Source organism: Phalaenopsis equestris, unplaced genomic scaffold (genome assembly GCF_001263595.1).
Source record: "Phalaenopsis equestris unplaced genomic scaffold, ASM126359v1 Scaffold000800, whole genome shotgun sequence".
Taxonomy (NCBI): Eukaryota; Viridiplantae; Streptophyta; class Magnoliopsida; order Asparagales; family Orchidaceae; genus Phalaenopsis; species Phalaenopsis equestris.
In genome coordinates this window covers 194,807-217,530 of record NW_018165240.1, presented here as the reverse complement: position 1 = coordinate 217,530, position 22,724 = coordinate 194,807, and the positions used below count along the sequence as shown (strand labels likewise).

At 33.2% G+C, this 22,724-nt stretch overlaps 1 protein-coding gene across 3 annotated transcripts in view; it reads right to left on the bottom strand.

Annotated features, from left to right (window-relative positions):
• Positions 1–11,708: 11,708 nt before the first annotated feature.
• The window catches only part of LOC110031319 (rRNA-processing protein UTP23 homolog), a 14,960-nt gene continuing 3,944 nt past the window's right edge, over positions 11,709–22,724 (bottom strand). For 2 of the 3 annotated variants that reach the window (XM_020734461.1, XM_020734462.1), the window contains 2 exons: positions 13,148–13,213; positions 11,709–12,027 (listed from right to left, as the gene is read on the bottom strand). In XM_020734461.1, the coding sequence (XP_020590120.1) occupies positions 11,938–12,027; positions 13,148–13,213 (156 nt within the window). In that variant the 3' untranslated portion in view covers positions 11,709–11,937. The remainder of the gene's footprint in view (positions 12,028–13,147; positions 13,214–22,724) is intronic. The other variant, XM_020734463.1, reaches the window with a different exon arrangement.

Below are 22,724 nucleotides of genomic sequence, written 5' to 3'. Positions count from 1 at the left end.
TATATATATATATATATATATATATATATATATAGATTGTGGAGTATGTACACACTTAGAGGTTCAAAGAATAAATCATAAAACTAGGTTACATAATGTATTCTATGAAGCCTGAGCAAACTAATTGTCGACAAAACTGCTGGTGATGATTGTCATATTGTCAATAAATGATAATATGTATATTGGTAGATTAGATTTCTCTTTCTTCTACCTTTAAGAACTGCAAGTTGAGTTCGAGGTGTGACCAGATAATAGTCGACGAGTTTGGTGGGAAGGTCTATCCAACTCGTGTGAGTTTGGAATGAAAACTTGGGCAGTGAGAGCGAGCTTAACTTAAAGAACTTGCTTGAAGATTTAGGTTGGATAAACTAGTTCGAAGAAACTCGTAGGAATGCTAACGTACTTTGGAGGTACTCGTGGGTTCCTTATGGGTGGCAAGGAGTTTTATAACTTTTCACTTTTAAATATATGGCTAATCAGTAAAATTGACCCATTTAGTATTTAGGTTTTCTTCTTGCATAAAAAAACTCTTTTTTGCATAAATATTTAATTTCTCGATTCACTTGGCTCTCCAACAAGATACTGCAAGAAGAATGAGAGAATAAGAGAATCATTAATCCCTCTTCATTACTAGAGGGACGAAATGAACGAAGCAGACATTCTGCTCTATAGGGTTTGTCTTGAGACATAAATTCATATTCAATCAAAATAGCTTTTTCCACCATCAATAAGCTTTTGCAAGCAATACCTTGAGGAGTTGTGAGAGTTTACCATTGAGCTCTGACTTCCTTCCTCTAGGGGCTCAGAAGCTACGCCTGCATGAAATAGTCACGAGTTGTTAGGAGTGTAAACGACCATAAACACGAGTGAGCCTAGGCTCAGCTCGTGTTCGGCTCGTTTGCTTAGAGAGTCGAACACGAGTTGTTCATGACCAAATAGTCGTTTTGACAACCCTAATCACGTACTCATAAGATGTTAATGGTTGTGACAAGATTTAAAAATTATTGTTTATATTAAAACATCATTTGAATTAATTTCATAATTGTTATTATATTTTCTTAATTAATACTTTTAATTGATTATAAATCTTTGTAGCCTTGTAGTCAATTAAATTTTTTAATATATTACTCAACAATATATATATATATATATATATATATTAAAGGAAATCGGTATTTGGTAGAGGTTCAAATGCCGATTTCCCATGCACTAAGCCTCATGATGAGAGCCCGTTTTATGTGCATAAATATTTGAGAACCCAACACCACTGGGAATCAAACTCGTGACCTCAGTGAATCCCCACACGAGTAGTATTTCAAGCCAAAACGTGTCAAACACAAACAAACAAAATTTATTTCGTGTTTGGTTCGTTAACTTAACGAACGAGCCAAACACGAGCTTCTTAACAAGCCTAATACGAGTTGTTCACGAACAACGAGCCGTTTTGACAGCCCTAAGAGTTGTTAGCGAGACATAATTCAACCATCAGGAGATATGCACTCCTAATAAATGGTAGAGTTTAACGTGAAACACGTGAAACTTTCCAGCCATGGAGGATGTATTATTGTTGTTTTTTTTTCTGTCCACCACAGATCTTGAAAATTTTCTGTATAAATAATCAAATACGTCGTTTGAAGAAAAATGCACCACATAAAGTGACAAAATATTAGCTTGAATTGGATTTAATCATTCAGATGATGAAAAACTTTGATACGTAGGGTTATATGCTAACCGAAGATTTTTTTCTCTACCTTATAAGTGTAATATATGATTTATTTTATTTTAGGGCTTAGTATCCCTACAAGAGTTAACCCTTATAGTCAATTACATTCAGGAGTTGTAAACCCCTACAAAAATTCTCGATTAAAGTATTGACTTATATCATATGGGATTTTAAGGTTGGATGCTTTAAATATTGGTCTTTTAAGATTTACAAGGTTGGAAGTCTAAGAAATCAATTTGAAACGTTAAAAATTATGTTTTAAATGAGTTTTATAATAGATTAGAAGCTAAAAAAGATAAAAAAATATAAATGTGTAATCTAGCCAAACAAACAGAAAAGAAAAGTAAAATTTTAATTTAAGTAAGGTGTATTAAAGATGAAAATTAAAAATTGTTTTTCTTATAGAAAAATATTTAAAATAAGTGGGTGAGCTGTTTTGATAAACTTTTAATAAAGTTTTTTGAAAATGCAATTGACTTTTGTGATTTTAATATCGTTAATAATAATAAAATATTAAATTTTTATCCTAACATTAGTAAAAAAAAGTTGATGATATTTTAAAAAAACTTGATGATATCTCAACTGAAATTTGGAAATATTTAATAGAGTTGGATATTTCTTGGCTTACTAAACTCTTTAATATTATTTTAAAAACTAAAAAGATGCCTAAGAAGTGAATGGAGAGTATTTTGATCCCAATTTTAAGAATAAAAGGGATGAAAAGAGCGTGCAAATTTTAGAGAAATTAAGCTGATGCCATACTTTAAATTATATAGGGTCTAGCTCTGTCAAAGTAATTCTTTATGTAATTGTGTAAATGAGTTCACTCTTCTCCTAAAATAGAGAAGATGGAATTACACAGGTATAATAGTGATCCAGCTTTATCAACCTCAATAGGGCTACAATAGTTGTAGTTCTTAATGGTTGTAATAGCCTCAACTTGAAGTAGAGACTATAATTGGAAGTTGTAGCAATAGTTGGCCATATAAGTCATCGTTGGTAGCTTCAGAAATATCAGTTAACCACAAAGGCTATAATGGAGAGTTGCACTAACGTCTATTGGCCACAGAAACCAGGGTTAGAAGATGTATGAGCTTAGAGACAGATAGGTCATAGTTGGTCATATACGTCGTGGTGGTGAGTTGTAATAACATTCATACAACGGCTGGAGTTGAGAGCTACATAAACTATGAGCCGCGTGAGTGGTAGTTAGTAATATAGAACATAGTAGTGAGCTACAATAATGTTCGTAAACCACATAAGCCAGAGGAGAGCTATATGAGTTGTGAGTCACATAGGTTATAGTTGGTCACATAGGTCATAGTGATGAGTCGTGATAATGTAGTTTGCCATAGGGGTCGTAGTGAATAGTTGTAATCACATCAGTCGACCATGCTGGTCGTAGAAGAGAGTTGCACTAACATTTGTAGGTAACAAAGGTTGGAGTTAGGAGTTGTACGATCTGTGAGCCACATAGGACATAGTTAGTCACATAAGTCATAAGTCATAGTGGTAAGCTGTGATAAAATTCATAGATCATAGAAGCCAAAGTTGAGAGTTGTGCGAGTTGTGATCCGCATTGGCTGTAGTAAGCCGCATAGGATGTAGTGGTGAGCTACAATATTTATATGTTGGCCTCACAGGTCGTAGTGAGGGGCAAGCACCAATTGGCCATCAAGGCCAAAGCGGATGGCCCTAATGATAGAAGTTGTTTTACTAGATTCAGGTTGCTTTGTTATAGCATATTAGGGATGCATAATTACATCATCTTTGTGGTGTGTTGTTACAACGTATTTGACACACTGCGATGCACAGTAGGATGCTTCATTATTACACAACATACGTCGTTACTTCAAAAGGTGTTTCATTGACGACAAGTAGGGGACAGTGAATTGTGGTCGATGGTAGTCACTGGACTATACTCTACAATGATCGACCGGAGATGTTCGATGGTTGCTGAAATCAATCGAGGTAGAAAGTGATTGTCGGGTCTTTGAATTCAGAATGGCTCTCGAAATTTCTTCCTCTTATTGATCTGGCTCTCAGTCTGGGTCCTGGTTTTTCAGTCCCCTTTCATGAAAAGGTTAGGGCTCTATTTATCAAGTTTGAAAGTGGCCTCACTTCTAAATAAGGAAAGAATTCAAACTGCACCATCAAATAACCTTAGTAGAGTTTTATGGACAATTTAGGGCATTAATTATGTTAGAATTGAGTAATTTAAGTTCACTGGATTCTTCTTATCAAGATGCTCGATTCGACTATAAGCTTATCAAATTTAAAATTCATTTGACCTTTCAATTATCCGCCAAAAACTTTCGTGAGTGGTATAATGGCTTGTTGCAGGCTTGATATAACATGGATTAGAACAATTTTGGTGTCATTGGGTCTTTCTCGTCGAACCTGTCAGTTTGACTACAAGTTTGTTGTAAAAGGAGTCATGAATAATTTTAAATTTGAGTTTGAACATTTTTCCCCAGAAAATGCCTAGAAATTTGTGGTACACTTCGAGATTCATGTCAAATGATGAGAATTTTTTATGATGTATCAATTCTGTGTTTGCAAGTCTATAAAATTTAATATTTATATTTATTAACACTTTGATATAATAAATCTATATATGAAAAGTTATATTTTACTTTTAAAAGGTAACTAGTAGTGATATTTTTAATTTAATGTTAAAATTTTAGGTGTTCTACATGTAAGTATGAAAGTTGAGATGTTTATTATATAATCACAACACTACATAAAAATGATTGGGAGAACATCCTCATTCTAAATAATTCTAGAAGGGTTCTCTTTCTTGTCAAGAACATAGTTATAGCAACATCCAAACTAGATATTAATTTGCCCCTTCCCTCTCATCCATTTTCAGGGCTCGAAGTAAGTCCTTTCTCGTAGAAATTTAGCATTTCTTCTATCCCTCAAGTCATACACCTCCCTTGCACATATCCTGGTTCCAGGCATGACATACAAACTACATATACAAGACCTTAGACCCAATACCTCTTCACAGAAAACCTAAACTCCCAACCAACAAACCATGACTTGCATAAAACTAATAGAATAAGTTAATACACAAGACCTCATTTATTAGGTTTAATAATAATTGACCAATACCTATGATTTTAGAGTACCATTTTGAATTATGCAATTTTATATAAGAATGTTTTATTATCTAAACCAAATTGATTTGAGTTGAACAAGATTATGGGCTACAACACTTGATTGGATTTAAGATTTTTCTAATAGAATGAATGAGATTAAAGCATAACATTGATGACTTTCTAATTAAAAAAGTTTTAATTGGTCTTCTAAAAAAATTATAATATTTTTAAAAAACATCCAATAAAAATTACCTCTTTAATGTCATTTAAATTTGTTGTGCACTGGAGAATTTGTGAAGATAAAATATATTAATGTTTCATCATTGTACGAAAATCCAACACATACACAGATACAAGAAGAGATGTTTTTATCATTTTTTCAAAGTTAAATACACATGTTCATGCATAAGTCTAAATTACCGATATCTATGTAAATATGAAAGTTTAGACGTGAAATATGTAAAGACATAAGAATTGTGTACAAACTATGTAAGTTTATCTTTTACAAATTAATAAGGGATATTCAATGCTTGAACTTGAATCAAATTAATAGGAAACAAAATGACAAAAAAGTCCACCCTAACTAAAAATAATAATAATAAAGGACATTTAAATGCACACCACACAAATTTTTAATGACACATAAAAAATATATTTAATTTGCAATTTTTAAAACTGAAAGTGTAGTTTTATTTTTTATATAGATTTATGACATCAAAGTGCTATAAGTACAAACATAAAAAAATTGGACTTAGGAATTTACATACATAAGAATGTGTGGTATTTATGGCTGTCAAAACGGCTCGTTGTTCGAGAACAACTCGTGTTCGGCTCGTTAAGAAGCTCATGTTCAGTTCGTTCGCTAAGTTAACGAGCCGAACACGAACAACACGAACAAATATTTGTTCGTTCGTGTTCGGCTCGTTTTGGCTCGAAATACTACTAATCAATTATATATATATTTGATGAGTAATATTTTTAAGAAAATGATTTGAAGACGAGAGGAATTGAAAAGAATGATATACAACAACAAATACGCAAACAACTAAAAAGAAACAAGCGGAAGGTTTTATATATGGATAGTCCTCATGTGATGGGTTGAGAATATACTTCCGAATAAGAACGGGTTAAAGTATCTCAACACAACATCCTTGAAAATAATTCCTACATAAGCCAACCAAATCTCCAAGAAGAATGTATCCCTCTGATTAATTACATATTAGGGTTTACCATATGGATATGCGGCAAAGTCGTGTCTGCTTTGGCGAGGCATGTGGGGGGCTTCACCTTCAGATTTCAAAAAGGAAACTCTCCACAATATTTTGGAATGGAAAAGCTAAAAAGCTTTTCCCATTCCACAACTCCTCATGATTTTGCAAAAGTGAGCCGACTACAAAGCTTTTCTCACTTCAAAAAATTCAAATATCTCAACCCTTCCAAGGAGTGTTAGAAATGACAAAGCAAGGAGAACTTGGAATTCCGACCCACTTATGTGTAAACCTCAAGGTTCACAAAAGAATCTCTCAAACTCGCTAGGAATGTGTCCAACGAAAGCTTCCTAGCCTAGGGTTTCCTCTAGGAAATAAACGACTAATCAATAGGCATATAGCCGTGTCGACTAGTGTATGCCACCAAACTTGCCTAGCATAGGCAACCGAACCCACAACGACATCACATAGTTGGACAATCCAAAGGTGTATGACCGAGTTGACCAATTCAACCAATCACATTGTCTGTTGATAGAAAATTGATTGTGTTGGACGATACAGAGTGGCTGGTCAAACCCACCTCGTGTGGGCAACCAAAACCCACAACACCTAATAAAAACTACTCTTAGGGCTAGCATAGAAAGAAAACTCGAGGGATTTTAGAGAATTTGACCAATGTGGCGTTTGATGTCGAGTTTCTTCACGTTGGATGAAGCTCTCATAATAATAGGAGAGAGGACCAAGTTCAACGAAGCTCTTATGAGGTCCGCTCTACTCCTTCTCCAAAGATGAAGAAGCTCTTCTTTAGAATGAGAGTTTGACGAGATTCCAACAAAGTTCTGAGATCCAACAAAGTTCCAGCGGTGCTCTGGTGATCCTTTACCGAGCTAAGATGAAGCTCTCATTTAATTTAGGAGAATGGACACCTTGCTTCTTTGCTAGCCAAGCTCTTCCTCACAAAACTCTCCTCACACACTCAAATGAAGTGATGGAAGACGAGGAAGAAGATGGAAGAAGGAGAAGTTGGGAGAAAACCAACTTCCTTGAGCTTCTTCGTGAGGAAGATGAAGTGACTTACTCCTTTCTTCTTGCTACAAGCTCTAAAATCCAAGAAAACCCTATGCTCCTTGAAAAAGGTGGAGTTCTCACTTGCCCTCTCAAGCACTCAAAGCTTCGGCCCCAAAACTAAAATGAGGAGGAGATGTCTGAAATGAGGGGGCCAAGTGAACTTAAACCAGCCTCCTCATGCAAATCCTAAAAGTACCCCGTTGATTAGGCAAAAAATGGCTAAGTGAGGGCATTTAGGACATGCCAAATGAGGCTAAACCCAAGCCATTACATTCTCCCATGCATATCTCCTCATACCTAAGGAGACCTCTACCTTTATGGGGTGCATCGGGGTTAAATCAGCATCAAAATCATGAAAAATTGCATACTAGAAGTTGACTGAAGCCTAGGCGCACGACCCTAGCACCTAGACACCCAGCCTAGTGTCAGGGCTTTGGCGCAAAGGCGCCAGACCTGGCACCAACTTTCCCATCTCTACAGAATAATGCCATATTTGAGCAATTTCCAGCAACTAGTTGTCTGGAATTGGCACCGGATTTCCAGGGGCTCGATTTTGACCATTCAGAAGGGCGTTTTGGGCGCCAGGCACCGGTCTAGCCCCAAAAAATATGATTTACACCGAGAGTGTCTAATAAAGGATTTTCTCAATATATAAGCTACAAGAACTTCATATGAGTTAAATGTAATCCCATAACTTTAAAATTGAGTATTTTGATTGGTCATTCACCGGGGAAATCGTTGCCAACAGGCATCTTGGAATGTGGCATGAATTCTTTCCTGGATGACCGTAAGAAGGCCCTCATCGGTCCGGAAGCCACGGAAAGTTGTGTATTACTAGAATACAACCACGTCACTCAAAAGTGAACATTTCAGGAGTTTTAAAACGAGGTCTTTGGTGCTAGCAGGTGTCATGGATTCCAGCGGGGGTAAAATCAGTCTAAACCCGAATTTTCCCAAAATGAGCGTGGGAGATCTCGACGACTACCTTTAGCCTCAGAATACTCATGATCCATGGAGTTTGGTCTTGCAATAACAAAACAAAGGTAAAAAATGTTTGGAGTTAGGGCCAGTACCACCTTACAGTGAATCTTCCTGGGTAGTCCTGGTTTCTTGCTCGTGGCACATACCAGGATGTCCAATTGGATGTATTATTCAAAGGGAAACTAAGCATAGTTATGTATTCTCAGACGAACATCCCGCTCATGTGACATAAAAAAAAATTGATGCCAACAATCATCACGAATGTAAAGATTGGAAGGTAATTCCAAATGAAAGTTTAAGTACTCAACATTGATTATTAGTTTTAGATTTTAAGATGAAGAGTTGTATGATAAAGAATACTATGAATCATTGTTATAAAATTAGATGGGAGCACCTAAAAGACACAAATAAACTTTTGTTTATAAACAAACTTTAAGATTTCAAAATTTGGAATGTTCATCAAGAAATAAATTCTGTGTGGGATGAAATAACGAATACTATTAAACAAGTGGAAAAGGTGTACTTGGAGAATCGAGAGGGATAATTTCTATGAATAAAAATAGTTGGTAGTAAAATAATAATGTGCAGGAAAATATAAAGTATAAAAAGTTGTATTATAAAAATTGGTTTACATATAAAGGCATAGAGGATTGGGAAAAAAATATAAGGTGGCTTGTAGAGAATCTAAGAGAACAATTCGTGAGGCTAAAAATTTTACTTTTAGTGATCTTTATGATAGATTACATACTAAGGAGAGTGAGAAATATATGCATGAACTAGTCAAACAAAGAGAAAAGAAAAGTAAATATTTAACCAAGATAAACTGAATTAAAGATGAAAATCAAAAAGTGTTTTTCATAGAAGAAGATATTCAACATAGGTGATTCAGCTATTTTGATAAATTTTTCAATGAAGTTTCTGAAAAATACAATCGAACTTAGTAATCCTGATATCGTTAATAATAATAAAATATTTTATTTTTGCTATTGCATTAGTAAAAAAGAAGTTGAAGTGGCTTTAAAGAGAACCAAGAGTGGAAAATCAGTATGACTTTATCCCCATTGATGTGTGGAAATATTTAGAAGATTTGGGATTTTCTTGGCTTACCAAACTCTTCAATATTATTTAAAAACTAAAAAAAATGCCCAAGTAGTGAAGGAAGAGTATTTTGGTTCCCATTATTAAGAATAAAGGGGATGCACAAGTGTGTTAATTATAGAGGAATTAAATTGACGTGTCATACTTAAAAACTATAGGAGAGGTTATTAAACATAGGTTGAGAAGTAATACAAATATTTCTCATAATTAGTTTGGATTCATGTCAGGCAGGTCTATTATGGAAGTTATACATTTATGGAGAGGTTTAATGGAGAAGTGCAGAGAGAAGAAGAAGAATCTGCATATGAATTTTATTGATTTAGAAAAATCTTACAATAAGGTTCCAAGAGAAGTCCTCTAGAGAGTTCTAAAGAAAAAAGGTGTTGATATGATTTATACTCAAGTCATTAAAGATATCTATACTACAGTTGTTACTTATGTTTGATAGAAGGAAGATTAACTAAGTATTTTCCTATTTCAATTGGATTACATCAGGGATTGGCTTTAAGCCCATATCTTTTTTACTTTAATTATGGATGCACTTACTGGACATTTACAGGAGGATGTACCTTGGTGTATCATTTTCGCTGATGATATCCTTCTTGTGAATAAGACTAGAGAAAGAATTCAAGAAAAAGTTAAATTATGTAGATCTACATTAGAATCTAAAAGACTTTGTTTGAGTAGAACTAAGACTGAATACATGGAATGTGATTTTAGTTGTAGCGGCTCTAGTAGCCGAGTTGTAACTATGGATGATCAAATCATTAAAAGGTGTGAATGTTTTAAATATCTTAGGTTATTGTTCAGAGGGATGGTGACATAGATGAGGATGTTATTAATAGAATTCAAGTTGGTTGGTTGAAATGGAATACTTCAGGACTATTATGTGATAGAAAATTACTACTTAAACTAAAAAGAAAATTTTATAAGATGGTGGTGAGACTTGCAATGCTTTATGGCGCAGCACGTTGGCCTTTAAAAGAGAAGCATAAAACAAAGTTAAGTGTTGCTACGATGAGAATGCTTGGGTAGATGAGTGGCTTGACACTTTAGAAATAAAATGTGAAATGAATATATCCATGATAGAGTTGGTGTATCTTTTGTGGTAGACAAGATTAGAGAAATTCGTCTTAGATGGTTTGGCCACATTAATCGTCGAACATCTGATAATCCGATTAGAATAGTAGATGTTTTAGCTTTGATTGATGTTAAGAAAGTCAGAGGAATACCTAAAAAGACTTGGGCATATTATATAAAAAATGATCTTAATATATTAGAATTAAATGAAAAAAAATAACACTCAATAGAACATAACAGAGAAAAATGTTTCATGTAGCCGATCCCACTTAGTGGGATAAAAATTTGTTGTTTTTGTTGTTGTTGTTGTTGTTGTTATTGTATTAAATTATATTTGCAAAGAAGTTATCCTAATTTTTTATATTTTTTAACAAATATAACCTAATTAAATTAAAAATTAATCTAACATTTAGCTTTTAAAGTACTCGAATATTTGGGTCAAAAGTCCTAAAAACTGATATTAAAATTGATAAAATTTTATTTTCATAAATTCATAGCCAAGATAATGCCATTCAATGAAACAATTGAATCTAATAAGTTAACATAAATCACTTTAAATTATAATTGAAAAATAACATCCCAATTACGTGACATAATTAAAATAAAAATTTTGATGAGTTGATCGAGTCGACAATCACAAGTGAATAAGCAATAGTGACTGTTGGCCTAAACAGAAGGTGGTTGGAGTGGATGATGATGACGATCATTAGAGGATAGTCTAAGGTGGTTATGGATGACGGACAAACGATCATGATCGTTGGTGCAGAGCGATGATGATTATGTACATTAATATTACAGTCAAGAATTAGAATAAGGTTTATGATGTTGGTTTAAAATCACAATAACAACAAACCCGACATGTCAACATTGTCTGATCATCATTTGACATCTTTCAGCAACCAATGCCGAGCATTCATCAGCTACTAATGTTCATCCTCTCATCTCTAGAATCATCACCATTTCTTTCACCAACCTACTTAAACATAATGCTGAACATTACCAAAACGTACCCACACAATTCCTATGTGTTTACATTTCTATCATCTAAACTTTCATATTTACATGGATAACCCTCAAATTGTAACATCACATCAAATATATCCCCACCATTAACAATGTAAAAGTGAAATAAATCTTTTAATGCATGATTTTATGACACCAAAGTAGTATAATTGCAGATATAAACTTTAGATATAGCTATCTTTTTATCACTTCATTCCAAAAAGAAACATATAAAAAGGCTCAATTGGGTAAATGAAAAGGCGTCAATTTGTAAAAACAAGATGTCAATTACAAAATAATAGGATGCACAGAACTGAACATGGTTGATTACAGTGATCCATCTCTTCCCAGCATCAAGCAATTATGATAAGAGGCATTTACATAAATACCACACAATTCTCATATACTTACATGTCCAACACCCAAACTTTCATAATTTGCATTTATAACACTCAGAAACATATCAAAAATACCACATTATTTAATTTTTCAAGGTGAAATACACATTTCCATTTCCATGCATGAGTTCATGACAACAAGGTGTTATAAGTGTAAACATCAAACTGCGGGGGTTAGATATGTAAATACATGAGTCTTGTGGCATATAAATGACACCAAAGTTTCTGGCACAAACAAACCTGTTTTCTTGATCAGATCAGAACTTCTGAGCTGCTCAAATTTGCTCTCCATGTGAACTCCCTCTCTTTCTTTTTCTGCTTCTCGACCGCTTGTTAAGAGTCCCAGCTGCCAATCCATTCTGAAACTATATAGAAATTATATCAGAGCATAAAATCAAAATTATTTATGCTAAAAAATGTGATTTTATTTTATTTTTTCCCCCTCAAATTTATGTTTGGAAGGTTAATTCCTATGTATTTATATATCTAAAACCTAAATTTCAATTTATACAATCAATGCCACCTTACCAATGCATGAAATGTTTATTTCATTTTTTCGGAAGTTAAAAAGGTGGTATTTTTTATGGGATATGAAAGATTTGAGAGTTTGAGTGGGGTATAAATGTAAAAAAGTAAAGTGTAGGTGTTAGATATGTAAATAGATAGGAATTGGGAGGTATGCATGCAAATGACCCCTTTTATGTTTTATTTTCTTGGATTTGAAATAAAACAAGTTTGATGTTTGAAATGTTGAAAACAAATAAATTTATGTTTAAGAAAACTAAATAATTTAATTTTTTTGAGTGTTTTTTTTTAAATAAGTTGATTTGTATTCCACAAGAAAAAATAAAAAAAAATGTGAAAAATACACTAAATAAATCAATTTATAAAATAACAGAAAAAACAAAAATGATCATCCTCGGATCTGCGTTTTAAATTGGGTCATTCACATACATACCACGCAACTCTTATGTAATTACACACCTAAACATTCATATTTACATGCATACCACTCGAATTTTTTACATCACGTCAAAAATACCAGCATCACTACCTCTCCAAAAAAGGAAATATACATTTTCATGCATCTGCTTATGACACCAAGATCTTATGAGTGCAAATATAAAACTTTATTTGTTAGGTATGTAAATATAGAAGAATTGTGTGGCATGCATGTAAAGTTCCTTTCAATATTTAGAAGTAATAAAATTTTCATTTTTTTACATGATGTATCACCGAGCGATTATTGCATCAGGACACCGGAAGCAAATTTGTGTTCGGGGTCCAATGGATACTTGTCACGTGGCAAGTGGTCACAGTGTAATACACTGGTTGACTAGATTTTTTAGAGTGGTGGGTCCACTTGCCACGTGGCGCACTCTCATTGGATTACAGTCACAAATTTTGCGGAGTCCGGATGTAAAAATTGTTTTATGTAACACCAGCCCAAGGAAAGTAAAACAGCAATCGTTGTAAACACATCACCTGATTCTTTGTTACTAAAGCGCCCTCCTTTTGTTTCTTCTTCTTGCAAGAAAGTGGATTGGGGCCCTGTAAAAATGACCATGTTCATCAAATGAAGAAGCAGAACTTGAATCTGTAATGATTTAAGAATACCATACAATAAAGGCTGATAAAAGTCTGGAAGATTTACATAAATACCACTTAATTCCCATGTATTTACATATTTAACACCAAAACTTCGGTTTTTACATGCATGCCACTTTCCTATACATGAAAAAGGTTAATTTCATTTTTTAAAAGATAAAACGTCATATTTTTTATGTGAAATGAACGATCTAGGCGTTATTAATGTGAAAAGTAAAGTTTAGAGGTTAGATATGTAAATACATAGGAATTAAGTGGCATGTATGTAAATGCCCTGAAAAGTTACCTTATTAATCCAATTATGACAATGAAAAATAAATTAACATGGATTTGATGTAGATTCAAGCTTGAGGACTTGTAACAATTAAGTGCTTCAATTAAGAAGACGGTTTAAAACTTAAATTTTGGGAACAAATGAACGAACTATTACAACACAAGCGTTTGAGTTGCATTGAGATCAACGTCACAGATAAAAAATATGAAGAAAAAAAGAAGGGCATTTACATACATACCACCCAATTCCTATATATTTACATATCTAAGAACTAAACTTTGCTTTTTTACATTTATACCACCCAAATATTTCATGTCCCATCAAAAGTACTATTTTAACTTTTAAAAAGTGAAATGCTAATTTTCGTACAAAAGGCGGTATATATGTAAAAATTGAAGTTTAGATATTAGATATGTAAATACATAAGTATGCAACTAGAACAATTGATGTTTAGGTGTTAGAAAATTTCACCAATTAGCTTGAACTAAATGTGGTATTTCATCCCGGCGAAGCTACGGACGACCCTATGAGGTCAAACCTTGTCCACTACAAGATGGGTCACCGGATTAGTCAAGCAAGTTACATTGCCTAGATAAAATTTATTTTCAAAACAAACTAATAGGGTAGTCCGATGAACAGGGTGCTTGATTAGTGTTCTTCGTGCTAGACAAAATGTGAAATGAATATATCCGTGAAAACATTGGCGTAGCTCTAATGACAGACAATACTAGAGAGAGTCATCTCAGATGGTTTGTTCACAATAAACGTTAACCATTTGATGATCTGGTTAGGAGAGGAGATGTTTTAGATTCGACTTATATTAAGAAAGTTAGAGGTAGACCTAAAAAGACTTCGGCACATTGCATAAAAACTGATCTTAATTTATTAAAATATGACACTCAATAGGACACAATGGGGAAAAAGAATTCATGTAGCCGACCACACTTAATGGGATAAAAGTTTGTTGTCGTCCTTAATACAACAAATTATTATAGGTTTGCCAAACCAATTCTCTAAATTTTCATTCTAATCCTACACTTTTTTCTCTTCACACGTCTTCTCTTTCACATCATCACAAAGATTCCTTTAATTACCCCCAAAAGCATCTTAACAAAACCTTAAAAAATTTGAATGCAAGTTCAAAATTAGAATTTAATTTAGATATTTACCCAATCTACTAAAACTCCTCTACATGCATCGCCACCTGATCCAACAATAAAAATCTAACAATCCTGTCCTAAACTAAGCATCCTATTCCAATAAATTTCAATGCTGAAATCAAGTATCGAGTATCCCAGGCCAATACCACCTTTTCTTTGTTTTTAAGAAAAAGAAATTGCAATTTCCCCCTCATGCATATGACACTCTTACCCAACCTATTCAACACCATTGCCTAGCATAATTCCCGAAGAGAAATACACTCCACCCATTCCTATGCATGCAAATTGAAGAATCCAATTTATGAATACCCAAAAGCATCTTAATTAAAACTGCTCATCTAAAAAAATAGAAACAGATAAAAATGGAGAAAAAAAAGGATAATATGGAGAGAGAGAGAGAGAGAGAGAGAAGAGAATAAAACAGTGAGCTTTTCTATTTCCTTTAAGATCGTTGAAACTTCAAAAAAAGAGATCTACTACTCTCCAACTTGAAAAAACATAGCATGAAGTTGTGCTCTAAGATAAAGTGTCGTTTTCATTATTAGCATACTATTATTTATTAATTATGCAAAGTCTAGTGTCATTGTGGTTATGGAGACGTTTACAAAGTTAATTCAAAATGAATAATCTTAATGTATGTATTTTCTTGATGATAGTTCTAGTCGATGATACATCCACTAAAATATGTGAAAAAAAATAATAATAAGAGTGTTTAAAAAACTACTTTTAGAATTACTAAAACAAAGATTATACGAATGATATGAAATTAAGTGCTGTGACATTAATAATTAGTAATCATATTATTTGGAAAATAAGTAATACATAAGTGTGATAGATTACGAAATTGTGGATATATTATTAAAAAGATTGAGGAGAAAACTTCTGGAGTTAAAGTTCAGTGGTTAAAATGGATTTTAATCTTATTTTAGAGACATAAAGATGGTAAGTCTACCGCACTAAAGGTGTACGTGGATAATATCATTATTATATGAAATCATGATTTAAGTACTTTGAAAGGAAAAAAAAAATCCCTAAAGGGTTCAAAATCAAAAACCTTGGGCATTTTAGGAGTTTTCGTCGAATGCAAATCTCTAGAAATAAATTTAACCTCATCACTTCTCAAAGAAAATATGCTGTAGATATCTTATTAGTTTATCTCTTAAAAGAAACCAATTTAACTAGAAGTAAGCCTACTGACCTCAAACGAATCCTAACATGAGATTAAGTAATCTTAGCACCAGTTCTCGAGTTGATGAAGGAAGATACAAAGGTTGTTGGAAACTCATCTATTTGGCTTATAACATAGCTAGCATTGATCTGTTATTAGCAAGACAAGCTAGTTCATGCAAGCACCTCTTAAAGAAAGCATTAATATGTTACAAGGATACTCAATTATCCAAAAAGGAACCTCAAAGGAGGGCTACTATTTAAGAAAGGGAAATTCAGAATTATAAAAACCAACGATGATGCTAATTGGGAAAGTTATATAGTTGACAGAAGATTTACAATAGGATACTACACCTATGCGTGAATAATCTTATAAATAACTGAGAAGAAAAAAAAATGTTGTGGCAAGTAGTGCTAAAGTAAAACTTAAATCCTTAAAATAATGGACCAGTGAATTAATCTAGTTGAAGGCTATGGAGCACTGACACCTCAAAACAGGTGCCGTACCCGTGTCAAACACGGACACGGCTTCGACACAGGCCAATATGTGCCTGACAAGCTATTAATTGTGTTGGAAGTCTCCGTTTAATTCGGTACATGTAAGGTTGGACACCACTCAACACCAATACAGGAGATTAAATTTGAGTAGCGTCAAAACATAATCCGAGGAGGCAACACAACATCAAAGCTGTGGTGTTCTCGAGCAGTAATCGAGCATCACTGTCGAAGCAAGGGAGCCTTCCAGTAAACTTGATCAAAGTGGGGGCTTCGACACGATCCAGAGCATCATCAACGAATTCCGGAGCATCGTCGACGTCAGCTAGGGCACGATTCAAAGCGTCAATGCTACCCAGAGCTTCAACATGACCTTCGACGAGATCCAGAGCTTCAACACAATCCATAGACCTTCGTGCCAGCATTCAGGTTTAGCTATTGAGTCGTTCCACCTTTGTCTAGCATTTATTTTGTTTATGTTTTTTTTTAGTTTGCTTTTGTGTATTTTTTATATGAATATTTTCACTTATGCACGTTTGCCTTTGATATGCATTTTTATCTTGCTTTTATGTTTTTTTTTTCCTGAAATTATCTTATAAGTTATATAAAAAAATAATATTTAGGTGTTACATATATGAATAAATTATCATCTCATTTAAGAACAAATCACTAAAAACTTCATGAGTGAGCCAACATTAATAACCATATAATCAAGTTGATTATCTTTAGTGGCTAAGGCTCTGTTTGGCGCAGCTGCAGCTACAGCTTTTAAGCTTTTCAACTGCAGCTATGCTGCCCCAGGAAGCTGCTGCGGGAAAACTAGCTATTTGTTTGGTGCAGTTGTGTGAAAACAATTTTGGGGCAGTTGTTTCTGAAAAAATGACCATGTTACCCTTGTTTGGTAAAACTGTTTAAAACAGAACTGTGATAACAATACTTCTGATACTTTCGAAGCAGAATTTCACTTCAAAACATAACAAAAGTACGAATACACCACTCACTTAGTAGTGAATACTAAAAATGCTAAGAAAAAGAAAAAAATTAATAAAATTACAAGTAATTATGAAAGTAAGACTTGCCAACCAGGCCAAACCGTCATATAGGCCATCGCATTTACAAACTCCATACATCTTTATTTTTTTAAGACATTTGCAAACATAAAACTACAAAATATCCAATGTACATTTTTTACTAACTCCATACATCTTTATTTTTTTGAGAACTCATAAATTGCAACTAAATTGCAACATAAATTGCAACCAGAATGCATCTATGGGATGGTGCATCTTTTAAACTTCTAAACACACTAGATAGAACAAAAAATTCCCCCAAAAGAGAAATAACTTGATCATGAATTATCATTTAGGCTTAAAAAGATAACCATTTTGACTTTATAAAACATTGAAATAAAGCTTCTTTTGCCTAGGAAAGGTGGGATGTATGTATAAATTGAAGTTTAGGTGTTAGACAGGTAAATATAGAGGAATTGAGCAGTATGTATATAAATATTCCATTTTTTTCTTCATACATGCAAGGTTAGAATACGAACCTAAATACACACATTTCACCAAATTCTAGTCCACCAAATTCCCAAGACCCTCTACAAAAAAGAAGTGAAGAAATTCCTTAAATCATTTCAATGTTGTATGATAACGGATTAAAATTAAGTTAGCAGGATTTTACACTGAAAGGAATCCTTCCAACGTTATTCGGGTGCAGGAACGGCGGGAGCTTAACAGGAGGAGCTGGTGTAGGGATTCACTAGCGGAGCGGGTGGAGGAGCGGCTGGATCTTCACGGGAGGAGCTGGTGTAAGGTATTCGCTGGTGGAGCGGGTGGAGCAGCGCGAGCTTCATGAGAGGAGCTGGTGGAGCGGGTGGAGAAGCGATGGGAGCTTAACTAGAGCAGCGGCGTGCGGGATTCGAGCAGAAATTTTCCCTCTGATCTTTCCTCCAACCTCCGCCGTACCCTTCGCCATTGCTATGTTTATCTTCTCCGATCTTTCACTCTCTCACCCTAGTGAGAGCTTCAGCGTCTAGAGAGTATTATAGTTGAACGCTTCGAACAGCTCCCCCATGAACGCGGGCCGCAGGCTTCAACCCGCGGCGAGCTTTTCACCAGATTTGCGTCCTGCTTTGCGGCAGGACGCCGAAACAAACAATCGAACTTCGCGTCTCATCGCCGCGACGCAGGGGGACCGCGGTCCCAAACGGGCCCTAAGTTGCAGTACTTAATTTTTAAATTCATGACAATTTAACATATCAAATATTTCCATTAAGACAACTACATCAAAGTCAAAATACTTAGATTAGTTCAGTCATATTGAGAAAATAAAAAAAGAATAAAGTTTTTTGGTTTTTTTTTTTAACTTACATAGTGTTTCAACTTTCAAATTATAAGTTTCTTGATTTCACTACATTACATTTAGATTCAAGGTTTAACTCCAGTGGTAAGCCTCATCTTAAATATAGGATTCAATGCTAGTGTCTTTAATTGTAACAACATAATTTTGCTTTTCCTAGATTTTTTTTTTTTCGTATAGGATGGTTTTAAGCTCTTTTCATTCTCTAATTCTTATATCCTTACTCTTTAGTTTTAATACAGAATAATTTCTCTAGATGATGGGTTAATCCTTTTTATTATAAAGTTTAACTTGATAATTTCTCAAACTTGAGCAATTACCAAGTTGAACAAGAATTGCTTAAAAACATTAAGCTAAATTGACAATCTACGATGTGGCCATGAGATTATTCACAATTATTCTCTTCAAATATGTTCATCTATGCGATATATTCATTTATGTAGTATTCTCTCTCTATGTATATGAATTTTATATGTTTATAATTTCCGCAATTGATTAATGGGATAATGGCATCTACAAGTGCCTCTAATTTGATTGGTATCTCATAGAGGACAAGACAAAGCCTTTATGAGCATATGTCACCAAAATAGAGATATTGGGATCAATAGGAGTACGAGACAACGTAGAATTTCAGTATCAATTCTGTCAAAGCAAGTTTAAGGAAATATATTTTATGGTTAGAGCACACTTACTTCGACAACTGGAGTTGATATTCGAGCATGTCCCAAAGTAACTTTGACATAAATTCAAGAAATGCAAAAGTTGGATATTGATGCAGAGCACAGCAAAAAAATTGTGTTTAAAAAAAGTAGTTCCAATCAATTGTGTAACACTCAGTCAAGTGGACATTTATTTAAAATAGAAGGTAATAATTATGATCATAAGAGAATGTCATGCAATAGTGTTATTGAAAGAGCAATTAATTTGCAAAATAGAGAAAATTTACATGAAAAAAATTGCTCGAATGTATTATTCAGAAGTTCTTGAAGGTGTCTCATATACAACCAACAACCCAAGAACTGGATATATTCCTCCTAATTATATAATCTATTAAGAATAACCTTGCTTCTAAAAGAGAGAGTGTGTGTTGAGAGAATGTCTAAACCTATAAAGAAGAATTGGATTGAAAAAGAAGTTATCGTGGTATGTGATGGTTGGTCAGATGCATAAAAAAGGCCTCTCATTAATTTCATGAGCACACAGAATATGAATCAATGTTTATAAAAGCTATTAACTGTGAAAGGGTATATAAAGATAAATTTTACATTGCTAATGAACTTAAATAAGCAATAGTATGCATAGGTTCAGATAACATGGTTCAAGTAATCACTAATAATGCACATGTATACAAAGCTGCAAAAAATTTGATTGGGGCTTAATATCCTCATAATTTTTGAACTCTTTGCATTGTTCATATATTGAACTTGGCATTGGAGAATATATATGCTCCAAAGAATATAAAAATGAAATGTGATAGCTAACGAGCAATCCAGTCGGATAATTGACATAACAAGAGAGGTCAATTTTATAAAAAATTATATAATAAATCATTCAATTAGATTATCAATGTTCAATGAGTTTATAAAGTTCAAAATATTGGCTATTGAATAGGCTCGTTTTACATCAAGAATAGTCATGCTTACGAGATTCAAAGCAATAAAATAAGGACTACAAACAATGACGGTCAGTGACTAGTAGAGCATGTATCATAAAAATGCTATAAACAAGAGAACATTTGTTAGGAAAAAAAATCTTGAATGAGGTGTGGTGGGATAAAATTAATTATATTATTTTTATAACAGAACATGTATATGAATGTTGAGATTGGTTGCACAGATAAATCTTGTCACCAGCTTGCTATGATATGTGAGATTTTATGATAAAAAATGTGAAAGATACTATATATCAACACGAGAGAAAGGGGACCAATGAATACTGCACTTTTTACAAAGTTGTACATAATATTCTTGTACAGGTATGGAATAAAACTAACACTCTTCATTGTTTAGCTCACTCTTAATTGAATGTATGATTTGGTTTGATGCTTATTCTTTATTAATTCTAACTTAGATTAATTTTCATTTATAAATGCATTTTTTTATTACAAATTGCGGTCACACTTGGCTAAGTGAAGCTCCAAATCGTGTTGCTCCACATAAAAATATAAAGATTAAGAGAAATAAATGCTTAAAGAGAATTTTCCTAAATATTGAAGAAAGATCAATTATTAATTTGGAGTTTGTTATTTCCTTGAACTTAGCGATATTTTCGTTGATCATGACTCCATGGCTTCTAGAGTTATTATGATGAAAAGGAGTGGTGCATGATTTATAGAGCAAATTCCCCACAACTACAAAGTTTAGCCTTCAAATTGTTGACTTAATCATGCTCGTCTTCTTGTTGTGAAAAAAATAGAGTACATATTTTTTTATCAATTCACTTAAGAAGAACAAAATCACTCAACGAGGTGAAGATTTGATATTCATTCATACTAATCTTTGTCTTCTATCTAGGAGGAGCCTAAAATATTCTCAAGAGGACACAAACTTATGGGATGGTGGAGATGCCTTAGCTATAATGAATGAAATTGAGATTCTTGAAGTTGCTAATCTTTCTCGTAATGAGTCATGCTTAGAAATTATGTTTTTCATTGATGAAGGTGAGGACATCATTGATGAGGGCGATGGAGTTAGCATTAATGATGGCACCACTATTGAATATATTAACTCCAATTAGTGATGATTGTGTTATTATATTTTATTATATTTTGCTTCATTTTATTATGAATGACATTGGTATTAAGTGTTTTGGTGATGTTTTAATATTTTGAATGTAATTTTCATATTCCAAAAATAAATTTTATCATATAAATTCTTCTTAATGATTGCATATTTTATTTTGTGCTGTCATTAGTGAAAAATATTAAAAAATTACATTGATATTAGTAATTTAGTAAATATTAAAAATGTGTTCATGTCGTATTGTGTCATATTTTTTACAATTACGCCGTGTTGCAATATCATATAATGTCGTGCATGTGTCCATGCTTCATAGCCTTAAGGTACTCCTAGAAGATTCCTATAATAATATATTATAAATATAATGTTGATATCAATCTAAACAACCACGTCAATTATAATTGAACCGAATGTGTGGAGGTAGATTGACAATATATTAAAGAAAAAAAGTTCAAAAGAGATCTTTGTGTGTGTGTGTGTGTATTCCTTACATCATATTGTTTACATTCTGACCAAAATATTGACAAAACCCCAATTTGGGAAAGGGGAAAAAAAAGACTGATAAGCTTAGCTTTTTGATATTTACATATCAGCGTGAGAGTGATATTGAAATGAATATTGTTGCCCTTACCAAAACAAAAAGGAATAAATGTTATTTCTCATATACTATAATTAGAGTAACCCAAATATAGAGTTACTATAGCTAAAAGTTACCCCATAGAATCCCTCGACAACTTTAACGTTTAAGCAACTTTTAAAATTGGGTACTAAGGCTTTTTTTCGTAAGTGAGGCGCCTCGAAGTGGTCCGAGGTGTAACCCTCACAAATTGAAAATTACACGAGTCAAAATTAAAGAGATAATATATTAGAATCATAACTTATATATATAACAAAGAAAGACAAAATAACATTTCAGAATGATAAAATTGACAAATTAAATTTATACTAAATAACAAATGCATAAGTCGCAAAATATCATGTAACAACTTGCTTTAAAAAAAATTAATATTAAAATCACTTCATCAAATCATTAAACTAACATAAAATATAAAATGAAGGTAATATAAAATATTAAAGTAAAACAGAAGATAAGTTTAGCACAAGCATAATAGACTTCTTTCATTTCTTTTGTCCAACCAACATAATTACATCCATAAATTTAAACAAAAACATAATAAATAATCATAAGCTAGGGCAATACTCGACCATAAAGACAACAAAAGCAACTAGAGACAGTGGCGGGCACGGCGGGGGCGGCG